We start from the raw sequence: 15,281 nt of genomic DNA, 5'->3' as shown, positions 1-15,281 counted from the left end.
TGCAGCGAGCTGAGATCCGGCCACTGTACTCCAGCCTGGGCGACAGAGCGAGACTCTGTCTCAAAAAAAAAAAAAAAAAGAAAACGCTTCAAGTTGTGCTGAAATCCAGCTCCTTTTAACAGCTATGGACTGTTTTCCTCTAATGCCTAAGGCTGTTTTCAACTATTCCAGGCCAGGCACAGTGGCTCACGCCTTTAATCCCAACACTTTGGGAGGCCGAGATGGGTGGATCACTAAGTCAGGAGATCAAGATCATCCTGGCTAACACAGTGAAACCCCATCTCTTAAAACAAAACAAAACAAAACAAAACAAAAATTAGCCGGGTGTGGTGGTGGGCGCCTGTAGTCCCAGCTACTGGGGAGGCTGAGGCAGGAGAATGGCATGAACCCGGGAGGTAGAGCTTGCAGTGAGCTGAGATCATGACACTGCACTCCAGCCTGGGTGACAAGAGCAAGACTCTGTCTGAAAATAAATAAATAAATAATAACAAATAAATAAACCATTCCTGGCATGAGGCAGGAAGATAATCCCACAACTAGAGCTACATAGAACTTAAGACCAAATAAACATTCTGAGCTTCCCAGCAGGCAAGGCAAAAAGAGAAAACCTTTCTGTTCTAGTAGTCTGGTCACTAGGCAGACCAGCTTCATCAGAAGAGGATGAGCTTATTGCAGTGATTTCCAACCAGGGCAATTCTTTCCCATCCGGAAGATATTTGGCAATATTTGGGACATTTTGTTACAAGTGGGAGGGAGAGGTACTACTGGCATTTAGTGGGTAGAGGACAAGGATGGCACTAAATATCCTACAATGCACAGGAGAGCCTCCAATAAAGAATGATCTAAGACATCAATAGATGACAAGCCCTGGTTTATCCTGAAGTAACTCAGAAGAGCATGATGCCAAATATCTTTAGAGGACATATTCTACAGCCGGCAGATTCTTGCATGGTCAACGTGGATACCATGTGTGGTCCAAAGGGTCATCTTGTCCCTACAGGATGCAAAGCTGGATTCCCTCCTGCCTTTCTTGCAGAAATGACAACCTGGCCTAGAAGAACTGATGCCAACCAGGAAAGGGCTCCTGGGCAGGGTTGAGATTGGCTCAACCTCATGGTTCATTGGATTGGGGTCCTTGGTCTTTGGAGGTTTGATTCTCGGTTCAGGAAAGCCATATTCACTCCTTGAAACTGGACATTCAACAGCCCACAGAGGCAGGCACCTTACCCCAGACAGACCTTACCCCAGACAGACCTTTCTCCTCACCACGCCCTGGACCTTCAAGGTCAGGCGCTGTCCAAGGTACTGGTCCTTACTAAGCCCTGTCACTCACTTGTTGCAGAGCCCCATGACATCCTCCTCCTTTTGACCCTTTACATTTTGTCTCTGGCTGAACACTTACCCCCTTGGACCTGGTAATGTCTTGATGGCTTTTGTCAATTTGCCTCTGGACTCTGCTCTGACTTGGGGGACAGTTTCCCAGACAGTCAGTGCCCCATTCGGTCTCTAGTCTTTGCCCATGATGGAAGAAACTGCTGGGCTATTGTCAACTGTGTCCACTCCTCCATGTCCTCTACAGGCCACACCCAGTGTCCCCACCATTGAAAGCTTTTTCCCCACACCCTGGCCTTCCCCACTTTCATCCTCAGAAGGGGAGCTTTCCCTCCACGACCCCAGCCCCATGCACTGAAAAGTGTGGACATTTCTCATGTTTAACAGTCTCATGGGAGAGTTGCTACTTATCCCCGTTTCATAGACGAGCAAATTGAGGCTCAGCAGGGTTAGGTGACTTGCCCAAACTACTCTCCAGGACATGGAGGAGTCCGGGTTTGGACTATGTCCATCCAGCCCCCACAGGGATCTATGTTCTCAAGCACACACATCAATATCTCTGTTCAGCACTACAACTTTTTTCATTTTGTCTTTTTTTGAGACAGAGTTCTTGCTCTGTTGCCCTGACCGGAGTGCAGTAGTGCAATCATATAGCTCACTGTAGCATCAAATTTCTGGGCTTAAGTCATTCTCCCACCTCAGCCTCCTGAGTAGCTGGGACTACAAGCATGTACCCCCATGCCTGGCTTTTTAAAATTTTTATTTATTTATTTACTTACTTACTTGCTTACTTATTTATTGAGATGTAGTCTTGCTCTGCTGCCCAGGCTGGAGTTCAGTGGTGTGATCTCACTGCAACCTCCGCCTCCCAGGTTCAAGTGATTCCGTGCTTTAGCCTGTCGAGTAGCTAAGATTACAGACATGTGCCACCACGTCTGGTTAATTTTTGTATTTTAGTAGAGATAGGGTTTCACCATGTTGGCCAGGTTGGTGTCGAACTCCTGATCTCAGGTGATCCGCTCGCCTTGGCCTCCCAAAATGCTGGGATTATAAGTGTGAGCCACTGCGCCTGGCCAATTATTTTTTGTAGAAACAGGATCTCCCTATGTTGCCCAGGCTGATCTCAAACTCCTGGGCTCGAGCAATCCTCCCATCTCAGCCTCCCAAAGTGTTGGGGTTACAGGTGTGAGCCACCGCGTCCAGCCTTGACTCCATACTCTTCATGGCAACGCAGCAACAATGGAGTCATCCTTTCCCGTGCAGTCCCTTCCCCCAGCCCCCACCCACCCAAGCATCCTCTCGACTGGCTGACTGATGGGGAAGAGTGGAATGTTGCCAAGGTGGCATTTATTACTGGCTGGGGCACGGGTACATAGGGGGCTGGGGAGCCCGAGGGTCTATCTTCTCCCTGCAGCCGTGCTGGTGAGGCGTGCCCAGGGGCACGAAGCCCTCCTGAGGATTTTTCAGTCTCAGGGCTGCTGGACCCTGATACTTGAAAGGAAATTCGTCCTTGTATTGGGTTGAGAAGAAGCGCAGTCCACCCAGTGGGGGCTCCATGTGACTGTACTTGCACTATGGAGTCAGGGTGGACAGCATGGCAGGGCAGCCTGGCAGGTGGCTGACCCACCCTGTCCACCCCAGGATCTCCAGGCCTAATGAGTCAGGGGCTGGGGCCAGGCAGGACAGGCTAGTTGGTCAGTGCAGAGCCAATGTCTGACGAAGGAGGATGGTTAAGACTGGGTAAGAGAGGATAGGGAAAGGGGCAAGGCTATGACCAGAAGGGTGGAGTTATGCAAGGGTAGGACATGGCTACGAAGGGGCCGAATTGTCCAGGGGTGGAGTTTGGGCTCTGGTCAATTTGGGGTGGGATTTAGCGCTTCAGGAGGTGAAGCCAGGGGAAGGGTGGGGCCGGTTAGGGGCAGAGCCAGAGCATCAAAGGCTGGGGAGGTTGAACCCTGGGGAGAGGTGGATAAAAAGGGCCCCAGGCGAGGCTGAATAAGGAGCTGGATAAGAAGCTGGAGAGTAACCAGGGGTGTCCCTGGAAGGACTCCAGGGTTGGGGTGCTCCTCGGTGGCTCTGAATTAACCCTCGTCTTGGGTATAACAGTGGTGGTGGTGCAAAGATGCCCCTGAGCTGACCTGGACACGACCCTGGGGAGTGAGCTAGGGATTATCTCTATTTTATTTTTTTCTTTTTTTGAGGCAGAGTCTTGCTCTGTTGCCCAGCCCAAAGTGCAATGGCACAATCTTGGCTCACTGCAACCTCCGCCTCCCCAGTTCAAGTAATTCTGTCTCAGCCTCCCGAGTAGCTGGGATTACAGGCATGCACCACCATGCCCGGCTAATTTTTGTATTTTTAGTAGAGACGGGGTTTCACCATATTGGCCAGGCTGGTCTCAAACTCCTGACTTCAGGAGATCCGCCTGCTTTGGCCTCCCAAAGCGCTGGGATTACAGGCGTGAACCACCGCACCCGGCGAAGCTAGGGATGATCTTGAGGCTAAAGGGATATTAAGATGCCCCCGGCCGGGCGAGGTGGCTCAAGCCTGTAATCCCAGCACTTTGGGAGGCTGAGACGGGTGGATCACGAGGTCAAGAGATCGAGACCATCCTGGCTAACACGGTGAAACCCCGTCTCTACTAAAAAATACAAAAGAACTAGCCAGGCAAGGTGGTGGGCCTCTGTAGTCCCAGCTACTCGGGAGGCTGAGGCAGGAGAATGGCACGAACCCGGGAGGCGGAGCTCGCAGTGAGCTGAGATCCGGCCACTCCACTCCAGCCTGGGCAACCGAGCGAGACTTCGTCTCAAAAAAAAAAAAAAAGGTGCCCCTGAGCCTGGATGGTCACTAACTCTGAGGCTGGGTGACAGCATAGTCTTCCTGAGACAACTCTACACCCATGTGGGGGTTGCCTAATGATGGGTGGCTCCCCTCCCGCTCCCTCACCCGCTGTAGCATCTCTTCAGTCACCAGGGCCGGAGCTGTTCCGTGTGGCTTCAGCATCTTCTGGTTCATGGTTAAAAAATCGAATTCTGGAGATTCAGGTTAGGGAGGCTGAGTGAGGGCTGTGGGCAGAGGCGGGGCTGAGGGTGTGGTGAAGTTCAAGGGAAGGGTTCAAGAGCCAAGCCAGGCTAGCGCTGATGTTGACCAGGGGAGAAGAAAGGATTAGGAGAGGGGAGGAGGGAGGAGCCAAATAAGGAGGGAGGAGCCAGAGGAAGGGGGAGGAGCTGGGGAAGAGGGAGGAGCTTGGGAAGAGGGAGGAGCTGAGGAAGAGGGAGGAGGTGGGAGAGGAGGGAGGAGCCAGGGGAGGAGGGAGGAGCTAGAGGAAGGGGGAGGAGCTGGGGAAGAGGGAGGAACTGGGAAACAGGGAGGAGCTAGGAAAGAGGAAGGAGCCGAGGAGGGAGGAGCCAGAGGAAGGGGGAGGAGCTTGGGAAGAGGGAGGAGCTGGGGGAGGAGGGAGGAGCTAGGGGAAGAGCCAGGAGCTAGGGCACAGGGCTAAGAAGATCAGGGGTGGGACCCGTCCAGACGAGTCTGGGGGCAGGGCCACGCACGGCTGGCTGGCGGGTCAGGGGCGGAGCCAGAGTCTGACAATCAAGGAGGAGTTAAGACTGGATAAGACAGGATGGAGAAGGGGCGGGGCCATGTTCAGAAGGATGGAGTTATGAAGGGGAGAGGTATGACATGAAGGGGAGAGGTATGACATGAAGGGGCGGGATTATCCAGGGGCAGAGTTGTGGTTCTGGTCAATTGGGGGTGGGATTTAGCCTTACGGGGGTGAAACCAGGGGGAGGGGAGGGCTGGTTAGGGGCGGGGCCCGAGCAGTGGCAGGGGGCGAGGCTTCCAGGGCTGGGGCTTCCTGGGGCGGGGCTTCCCGGGGCGGGGCTCTATGGGGCGGGGCTTCCCGGGAGCGCTCACCGCCGGTCCCCTGCGGCAGGTTGCTCGGCTGCAAGTGGAGGTTGGGCGCTTTCTGCACCTGCCTCCACTCGGAGGGGCAGTAGTCAGAGCCCATGGTGGTCTTGAAGAAGCATCTGAGTAGCTTTGGCTCCCCTAGGGTCACGTGACTCTGTAGTTTCTCGTGAGGCACGTGGCGGCTGGGTGGCTGTGTCGCGGGTGGCGGCTGTAGGACCACATGGCATTTGAAAGCTCCGGCGTCCGAGAGGTCCCCGGGCCCGGGATCGGGAGGGAGGAGGTGGGCTCTGTGTGACCTTGAACAGCTCCCTCGCCCTTTCTGGGCCCCACCGAGGATCGGAGTGGTTAATGACTCGCCCTAGATCACTCAAGTACATCCAGGAGATTCCTGCATACATATCAAGCTCATTCCCCCTTTGGGACTTCTGCACCTGCTATTTGCTCTGTCTGGGAAGCCCTTTCGCTGCCGCCTTTTCGCTCTTCCTGCTCACCTGGCCGTAGAAGTACTGCATGAAGGTGTCCAGACTGCCGGGGCCGGGCCACCAATTTCCTTTCAGGATGTGCGACTCCGGAGTCTGATCGTGGTGAAGAACAAAAGGTTCTGCCAGGAGCCGAACAGGTGCAGAGCTGCCCTGGGAGGCTGCGGTGGGAGGCGGGGCGGGGCGGGCCGCAGGCTCTCACCTGGCTCCCGGGCATAGAAGTGCTCGGCCTTGGTGGTTCTGTCATGAAAGAGGCCGTCACCAGGACGGATATTTACATAGTGGATGTGGGCTGCGGCCTGGGCCTTGTCATACCTGCATGTAATGTATTATTCTATCAAGAACAAGGTAAAGTGAGCCGGCGCGGTGGCTCACCCCTGTAATCCCAGCCTGGCAAAAATGGTGAAACCCCATCTCTACTAAAAATACCAAATTAGCTGGGCATGGTGGCACGTGCCTGTAATTCCAGCTACTCGGGAGGCTGAGGCAGGAGAATCGCTTGAACCCGGGAGGCGGAGTTTGCAGTGAGCTGAGATCATGCCACTGCACTCAAGCCTGGGCAACAGAGCGAGACTCCGTCTCAAAAAAAAAAAAAAAAAAAGAAGAAGAAGAAGAAGAAGAAGGTAAAGTGGATCCATCTGAGGCCTTGTAACCTCCAGAAAGGGGGAGGGGATCAGGGTTTCCTAATGACCAAGCCATGGGGCTCTAATAATGGGAGACCTGGCACAATAGTGCACCTTGGCTACCAGTGACATAGACCTCAAAGGCAGAGTATTGGTCCTAAAGCCCTAAGGGGCTCATACCACATGCTACTGAAAGCCAATTGTCCCATCTGGGTGGGAAGGCAGTGCCCTCCCCACTTTTTTTTTTTTTCGAGATGGAGTCTTGCTCTGTCGAACAGGTTGGAGGGCAGTGGTACAATCTTGGCTCACTGCAGCCTCCGCCTCCCAGGTTCAAGGGATTCTCTGGCCTCAGCCTCCCGAGTAGCTGGGATTACAGGTGCCCACCATTACACCCGGCTAATTTTTGTATTTTTAGTAGAGACGAGGTTTCACCATATTGGCCAGGCTGGTCTCGAACTCCTGACCTCATGATCCGCCTGCCTCAGCCTCCCAAAGTGCTGCGATTACAGGCATGAGCCACCGTGCCCGGCAATGGCCCCTTTATACCTATCTTCAGGCAGACCCTGGGGCCTGTAGGCCTGTTTCTGCTCCGAACACATCGATCCATAGCTGATCTTGCAGTCTCCCAGCTCCACTGTAGAGGAGGCCTGTGGGCAGACAGGGATAGGAAGGCCCAAACCACCCAGCCCCCAATTCTGCCCCCACCTGCAGCCCCAACACAGCCTCAATTTACCCTCTTACACATCAAGGCAGGTGGGCCTGGCAGGGCCTGGAACTGTCTTTGGTAGGAAGTCCCATCTTGTCTCGTGTAGTCCCACTTGAGGGTGTTGGGGCCTCCTTAGGATAGGCAAGAGGGGAGAGAGAAAAGAAGAGAGAGAGAAAGGGAGGGGGAGGGGGAGAGAGAGAGAGAGAGACAGAGAGACAGAGAGAGATTGAGATTCTCTGCCATCTCAAGCCCTCTGGAAGGAATTCTAGTTTTTGCCTGGGAAGGGCAGCTGGGCCATTCTGAACAGTGTAGACTGAGAGCTGTCTGGCAAACACCAAAGAATAAAAATAAAACAAGTTATACTAAAAGCCAGGGGCAATGGCCCATGCCTGTAATCCCAGCTATTCAGGTGGCTGAAGTGGGAAGATGGGCTTGAGCCCAGGAGCTGGAGACCAGCCTGGGCAACATAGCAAGACCCTCATCTCTAAAAAATAATGATAAATTTAAAAATACAGCCAGGTGCGGTGGCTCATGCCTGTAATCCCAGCACTTTGGGAGGCCAAGGTAGGTGGATCGCCTGAGGTCAGGAGTTCAAGAGCAATCTGACCAATATGGTGAAATCCCATCTCTACCAAAAATATAAAAATTAGCCGGGTGTGTTGGCATATGCCTGTAGTCCCAGCTACTCAGGAGACTGAGACAGAATAGTTTGAACCCGGGAGGCAGAGGCTGCAGTGAGCCGAGATCACGCCACTGCACTCCAGCCTGGGTCACAGAGTGAGATTCCGTCTCAAAACACATACACACACACACACACACACACAAATAAAAAAACAAAAAAATCCCGATAATATCTACCAAGGACTATATTGAGCCATGCACAGGTTAAGTGCATTGCATCTTCTTCCAGGACCTAGCATCTCTCTCTCCCTCTCTCTCTTTTTTTTTTTTTTGGAGACCGAGTCTCGCTTTGTGGCCCAGGCTGGAGTGCAGTGGCACAATCTCGACTCATTGCAACCTCCACCTCCCAGGTTCAAGCGATTCTCCTGCCTCAGCCTCCCAAATAGCTGGAATTACAGGTACGCACCACTAAATTTTTGTATTTTTAGTAGAGATGGGGTTTCACCACATTGGCCAGGCTGGTCTCCAACTCCTGGCCTCAAGTGGTCCACCTGCCTCAGCTTCCCAAAGTGCTGGGATCACAGGCGTGAGCCATCGTGCCCGGTCGCACCTTCTTGGACCTGGTATTATTTCTCTTATGTTACAGTCTCCTTGAGGCTCAGAGAGGTTAAGCAACTTACCAGAAACCACAGACACTAGGAACTACAACTAAATGTCAGATCAGGGTTTGACAATCCCTGAGGCCATCTTAGGGACATCTGACCAGTAACATTCACCAGAAGGGTTCCTGGAGTCACAGAATTGGAAAATCACACGAATGGTGGCTACTCTTTGTTGGGTGCTCTCTGTACCAGACACACCATACACATTCAGCTTTACCAGCTCCTGTGAATTGGATCCCTGTGATCGCACCCATTTTGTAGATGGGGAAACTGAGGCTTGGAGAGGTCAACTCGCTCAGTCTCACACAGCTACTAAGGTGGTAAGGCTGGGGGATGTGGGGAGGAGGGTGTGCAGATGGAAAACTTAGCTGATTTGTCTGACCCCAAACTGGCATTCATGACTTCTGCCAACCACGCACCACTCTGGATAGATTCAGAGGATATGTCCACCCTCCTGATGCTGAAACTGACGCTCAAGGTGGTTCCAGGGTTTCTGAGGCTTGGTGTGATTGACATTTGGGGCTGGCTAATTCTCTGCTGTGGGGGCTACCCTGTCTGTGGGAGGATACTTGGCAGCGTCTCTGGCCTCTACCCGCTGTCTGCTGGTAGCACCTCTGTCTGTCTTTTTAAATTGTATTTTGTAAGGGCTGGGCTCGTTGGCTCATGCCTGTAATCCCAGCACTTTGGGAGGTCGAGGCGGTAGATTGCTTGAGCCCAGGAGTTCAAGACCTGCCAGGGCAACATAGTTAGATTGCATCTCTACAAATAAGTACAAAAAATTAGCTGGGCCTGATGACAAGTATGTCTGCAGTCCCAGCTGCCTGGGAGGCCGAGGTGGGATGATCGCTTGAGCTGGGCAGATCCAGTCTGTGTGAGCTGAGACTGTGCCACTGTGCTCCAGCCTGGGTGACAGAGAGAGAGACACTTTCTAAAAAATTTTATATATACATACACATTATATATAATATGTGTATATATACATTATATATATAATGGATATATATAAAATTTATATATATTTGTAGACATGGGTCTTGCTATGTTGCCTGGGCAGGTCTCCAATTCTGGCCTCAAGAGATCCTCCTGCCTGGGCCTCCCAAAGCACTGGGACTACAAGTGTGAGCCACTGCGCATGGCCTCAGCCCCCCACCGAGTCTGCCTGCCTGCCTGCCTGCCTGCCTGCCTGCCTGCCTGCCTGCCTGCCTTCCTTCCTTCCTTCCTTCCTTCCTTCCTTCCTTCCTTCCTTCCTTCCTCCCTTTCTCTCTCTCTCTTTCTTTCAGATGGAGACTTGCTCTGTCTCCCAGGCTGGAGTGCAGCAGTACAATCTCGGTTCACCGCAACTTCTGCCTCCTGGGATCAAGCAATTCTCCTGCCTCAGCCTCCCAAGTAGCTGGGATTACAGGCACCCGCCACCGCGCCCTACTAATTTTTGTATTTTAGTAGAGACGGGGTTCCTCCACATTGGCCAGGCTGGTCTCGAACTCTTGACTTCAAGCGATCCACCGACCTTGGCCTCCCAAAGTGCTGAGATTACAGGTTTGAGCCACCGCGCCTGGCCACCCCTCAAGTCTTGACCATCAAAAGTGTTTCCAGACATTGCCAAATGTTCCCTGGGGGAAGGGGAATGAAAAGTCCTTGCCCCTCTTTGAGAACCATTGGGTGAAGCAAATCGCCCTCTCAGTCCGGGTGCGCGCTCACCGAGGTGGCGACTGGGCGCGCGAGGCTGCGGGCGCGCGTCGTGGGGTGGAAAGAGCGCCTGGTGCGTGGTGGGCGGGATGCGCAACTTGTCGCGGTCGCCGGGCGGTAGGGAGTCGCGGTCGAAGATGAGGCGCGCGCCGCGGATCCGCTCTCGGGCGCGCGCCGGCAGCTCGGGCCAGACGTAGGCGGCGCGCGCGTTGGAGAGGCCGATCCCGGCGTGCGCGTCCTCGTGCAGGTGCAAGTTGCTGGCCTGCATGGCGAGCGTGCGTTCCCGCGCCTGCGCTTGCAGCAGCTCCCACGGCGGCGTCGACGGCGGCGGGAACGCGCGGCGCGCCTCCGACACGCGCTCTTCCCGGTCCCAGTGCGGGTCCGCTGGGAAAAGCAGCGCGGGCGGCGGCTGCAGGCTCGGCGGCTCCCGGGTGGCCGTCGGGTAGGCGAAGTCCCGGTGCGACGTGGTGTGCATGGTACCCTCGTGCAGCCGCAGGTCGGGCCCCAGCGAGAAGTGTGAGGCCTTGAGGAAGTCCTGCTGGGACATCGGGCACGGGCGCGGGCACGGCAGGAGGGCGCCTGCGGCCATCGCGGGACACCAGCCACCTGCGAGAGGGTGGAGATGAGGGACTGAGCAAGTGGCCAGCGGGGCACCTGCCTTTGACTCCTGCCTTTGACTCCTTTCTGCTCGCCAAGCACTGAGCTGGAGGCTGGGGACATCACGGGAAACTGGCACAGCCTCTGTGCCCTCCTCCAGCAAGAGCAGAGATAGAAATAATCATTCATGGCCGGGCTCGGGAGCTCACGCCTGTAATCCCAGCACTTTGGGAGAACCGTGGCGGGTGGATAACCTGAGGTCAGGAGTTCGAGACCAGCCTGGCCGACATGAGGAAACGCCATCTGTACTATAAATAAAAAAAATTAGGCCGGAGTGGTGGTGGCACCTGTAGTCCCAGCTACTCGGGAGGCTGAGGCAGGAGAATTGCTTGAACCCGGGAGGCAGAGATTGCAGTGAGCCGAGAATGTGCCATTGCACTGCAGCCTGGATGACAGAGCGAGGCTCCGTCTCAAAAAAGAAAGAAAGAAAGAAAGAAAGAAAAATCATTCATGTGGTGCCTAGTGTAGGCCTGGCACACAATAGGCACCATATAAATTGATTATTTCTGTCACTACTCTAGGCCTGGAGGCCAGCAGGGGTGAGGAACTAATAGTTCACAAAATAGACCTAGATCCCTGACTTTGTGGAATTGATAATGGGGCAGGAGATGACAGACAATAATGAAAAAATATAACAACAAAAATTGAAGAGTAGGTTAGAAGGTAATAGCCGTGTACTGTGGCTCACACCTGTAATCCAGGCACATTGAGAGGCCAGAGGGAGAGGATTGCTTGAGCCCGGGAGTTCAAGACCAGCCTGGGCAATATAGTGGGACCCGTCTCCCCCCCCATCCCCCCCCACACACAAATTAGAAAAGTGTGGTGGGCTCAACCTCTTGGGCTCAAGCGGTCCTCTCACCTCAGTCTTCTGAGCATCTAGGACTATTGGTTTGCACCACCATGCATGGCCAATTGATTCCTTCCTTCCTTCCCTCCCTCCCTCCCTCCCTCCTTCCCTTCCTTCCTTCGAGACAGGGTTCTCGCTATGTTGCTCAGGCTGGTCTCAAACTCCTGGGCTCAAGCAATCCTTCTGCTTCAGCCTCCCAAAGTGCTGGGATTACAGGTGTGAGCCACCATGCCTGGCCAAGGGTAGGTTTTAACTACTGCTTCACAAAAGACGTTGAGGCTCAGGGAGGTGGTCATTTGCTTGAGGTTTGAACCCAGGGCGACTGATTCTAGAACTTGGAGAATTAACCACTGCATTCTACTGTATGTCTGATACGAGAACCCCGTCTTCTCACCCTCAGTCAGTTATCAAGGCCACGGTTTTCTCCTTCTTCCCCTCTGCGGACCCTTTTTTGTTCCTCTGCCTGACTCCAGCCCTGCACCCCAGCCACTGGCCATTTCTGCTTCTGCCACGCTCTTTCTCTCTCTCTCTCTCCTTCCTTCTTTCCTTCCTTCCCTCCCTTCTCTCTCTTTTTCTTTTTTTTCCTTTTCTTTTTGAGACAGAGTCTCAGTCTGTCTCCCAGGTTGGAGTCCAGTGGTGCGATCTCAGCTCACTGCAACCTCCACCTCCCCTGAATTCAACTGACTCTCCTGCCTCAGCCTCCCAAGTAGCTGGGATAACAGGTGCCTGCCACCACGCCCAGCTAAGTTTTGTATTTTTGGTAGAGATGGGGTTTCACCACATTGGTCAGGTTGGTCTCAAACTCCTGACCTTAAGTGCTCTGTCTGCCTCATCCTCCCAAAGTGCTGGGATTACAGGTGTGAGCCACCATGCCCAGCCTGCCACACACTTTCTTACTGGTTTTCCTCTCCTCTGCAGTTGTCCTAGGTCCTGCCTATTGTCAGTCTCTTCCTGTCTTCACACTTTTTGAGAGCTCTCTCCTCTGACCTTCAGCTTCGGACTCCAAGCCTTCCTGGACCCTCCGCCTCTGCTCAGCCACCTGGGACTTTTTTGCCTTTGCTTATATCACAAGTGTCTCCCCTGGTCTCCTCTCTGTCTCCCTTGGAGACCAGCATTCCAAGTTCTCAGGCTCACCTCCTGCAGGAAGACCTCCCAGATCACTTCAACCCACAAAACCTGCTTACCTCTACCTCTTTAGAAAACATGGACCAGATGGGCACAGCGGCTGAGGCCTGTAATCTCAGCACTTTGGGAGGCCGAGGTGGGCGGATCTCCTGAGACTGGGAGTTCAAGACCAGCCAGACCAACATGGAGAAACCCCATCTCTACTAAAAATACAAAATTAGTCGGGTGTGGTGGCGCATGCCTGTAATCCCAGCTACTCCAGAGGCTGAGGCAGGAGAATAGCTTGAATCCGGGAGGTGGAGGTTGTGGTGAGCCGAGATCGCACCATTGCACTCCAGTCTGGGCAACAAGAGTGAAACTCTGTTTCCAAAAAAAAAAAAAAAAAAAAAGGAAAGAAAAAGAAAGAAAGAAAGAAAAAGAAAAAAAAAAAAAGAAAAAAATTACAAAAATTAGCCAGGCATGGTGGCATGCGCCTGTAATCCCAGCTACTTAGGAGGCTAAGGCAGGGGGACTGCTTGAACCTGGGTGGTAGAGGTTGCAGTGATCCGAGACCACACCACTGCACTCCAGCTTGGGTGACAGAGTGAGACACCATCACGAAAATAGAAAGAAAGAAAACATGGATGAAGAAGTGTGCGTGTTTTAATGAAACCACAATTTTTCAGTGTGTAAGTTTGCTCTTTTTTTTTTCTCGGCTCACTGCAACCTCTGCCTCCCAAGTTCAAGCGATTCTTCCACCTGAGCCTCCAGAGTAGCTGGGACTATAGGTGTCCACCACTATGCCTGGCCAATTTTTGTATTTTTAGTAGAGATGGGGTTTCGCCACGTTGGCCAGATTGGTCTCGAACTCCTAACCTCAGGTGATCCACCCGCCTTGGCCTCCCAAAATGCTGGGATTACTGGTGTGAACCACCGCGCCTGGCTGAGTTTGTAGCTTTTAGAATCAGTTTGCCACCTGAAATAGTTGAGAGTTGAATATGACCTCCAAAATGGGTCATCAGAGAATCCAGCAACTGAGATTACTAGCCAGGTAATGTTGGAATAAGTAATTAAGCTCCCATGAGCCTCAGTCTTCACCTCTGTACATCAGGGACAAGGACAGTGTACCTACCTCAAGGGATGGCGTGTGAATCAATGAGTCTTAGAAAACACACTTAGCGGCCGGGCGCGGTGGCTCAAGCCTGTAATCCCAGCACTTTGGGAGGCCGAGACGGGCGGATCACGAGGTCAGGAGATCGAGACCATCCTGGTTAACACGGTGAAACCCCGTCTCTACTAAAAAATACAAAAAATTAGCCGGGCGTGGTGGTGGGCGCCTGTAGTCCCAGCTACTCGGGAGGCTGAGGCAGGAGAATGGCGTGAACCCGGGAGGCGGAGCTTGCAGTGAGCTGAGATCCGGCCACTGCACTCCAGCCCGGGCGACAGAGAGAGACTCTGTCTCAAAAAAAAAAACAAAAACAAAACGAAAACGCACTTAGCTACAGACTAGATCTTTGGATCTCCCTCTGTCCCTGGTCTCTCAGAGGACCCTCGTGTTCCTTCCCAAGCTGCATCGAAGTGTGGTCTGCCCTGTCCACTGTGATCCCAAGAACTTCCTTTGTGTAATGGTACTGTCACAATGACTACTCAGCACCTCTAGGGGCAGCCGGGAGGAAAATTACCAGTCAGGCTTGGTGCAAATCCTGCCTCCTGAGAGCTCCAGGAACCCAGGCAAGTAAATTGACTTCTTGGAGCCTCTGGGGTTTTTTTTTTTTTTGGTTGGTTTCATTTTTGAAGTAGGGTCTCGCTATATTGTCCAGGCTGGACTTGAACTCCTGGGCTCAAGCGATCCTCTCGCCTCAGCCTCGCACGTAGGTGGGTCTACAGGTGTGTGCCACTATGCCCAGCTAGAACTTAGGTTTTGTCATCTGCAAAAGGGGATTGATGATGGTAACCACTTCAGAAAGTGTCATTGTTGAGGACTTGATGTAATAGGCTGCTGGTGTCCATTATTATTATCATCCTCTGAAATTTTTCTGTCCCTTTACCTTCTACACACCCCACACAGAATGGACCCACTCCCCTGAGTCACTGTACCTCTTAATATTATTCTAGGGCGCACAGATCTCCAAGGTGCCCTTTAAAGGGGACAGTCATCCCTCCCCTCCTCCCACAGCCAAAGACCACCGGCAATGTACTTGTGATTGAGCACATTCAAGCTTATTACTCATCAAAGAGAGAGAGACAGAGAGACAAAGAGAGAGGGAGAGAGAGCTCGTACATGTCATAGGGCACGATGGGGGTCTCAGTAGGGAGGTGTTAGAAAGAACTTATTTTTATTTATTTTTTGAGACAGAGTTTAGCTCTTGTTGCCCAGGCTGGAGTACAATGGCGTGATCTCAGCTCACTGCAACCTCCACTTCCCGGGTTCAAGTGATTCTCCCGCCTCCGCCTCCCGAGTAGCTGGGATTACAGGCATGCACCACCACGCTGGGCTAATTTTGTATTTTTAGTAGAGATGGGGTTTCTCCATGTTGGCCAGGCTGGTCTCGAGCTCCCGACCTCAGGTGATCCGCCCACCTCGGCCTCCCAAAGTGCTGGGATTATAGGCATGAGCCACCACGCCCGGCCAGAAAGCACTCATTATGGGATTTGCAG

The 15,281-nt window shown here is 53.1% G+C and overlaps 1 protein-coding gene across 3 annotated transcripts; it reads right to left on the bottom strand.

Moving 5' to 3' along the window:
- Window positions 1-2,275: 2,275 nt before the first annotated feature.
- On the bottom strand, window positions 2,276-10,642 carry SAXO5 (stabilizer of axonemal microtubules 5). 3 transcript variants are annotated; one of them, XR_012428299.1, is made up of 8 exons: window positions 10,028-10,642; window positions 7,074-7,177; window positions 6,887-6,987; window positions 5,920-6,032; window positions 5,730-5,813; window positions 5,245-5,446; window positions 4,276-4,361; window positions 2,660-2,904 (listed from the first exon to the last, which is right to left on the bottom strand). XR_012428299.1 is itself a non-coding variant. In XM_045379821.3 (8 exons), the coding sequence occupies exons 1-8, from the start codon at window positions 10,602-10,604 to the stop codon at window positions 2,683-2,685; spliced, it is 1,515 nt and encodes a 504-aa protein (XP_045235756.2). In that variant the 5' UTR covers window positions 10,605-10,642; the 3' UTR covers window positions 2,660-2,682. The 3 variants fall into 3 exon arrangements, 2 of the variants coding, with proteins under 2 accessions (XP_065392664.1, XP_045235756.2); XM_045379821.3 differs by having other exon boundaries at window positions 5,730-5,839; XM_065536592.1 differs by lacking the exon at window positions 4,276-4,361 and having other exon boundaries at window positions 2,276-2,904; window positions 5,730-5,839.
- Between the last annotated feature and the right edge of the window lie 4,639 nt (window positions 10,643-15,281).

This window comes from Macaca fascicularis, chromosome 19 (genome assembly GCF_037993035.2).
Source record: "Macaca fascicularis isolate 582-1 chromosome 19, T2T-MFA8v1.1".
NCBI lineage: Eukaryota > Metazoa > Chordata > Mammalia > Primates > Cercopithecidae > Macaca > Macaca fascicularis.
This window is presented reverse-complemented; position numbering and strand designations above follow the sequence as displayed.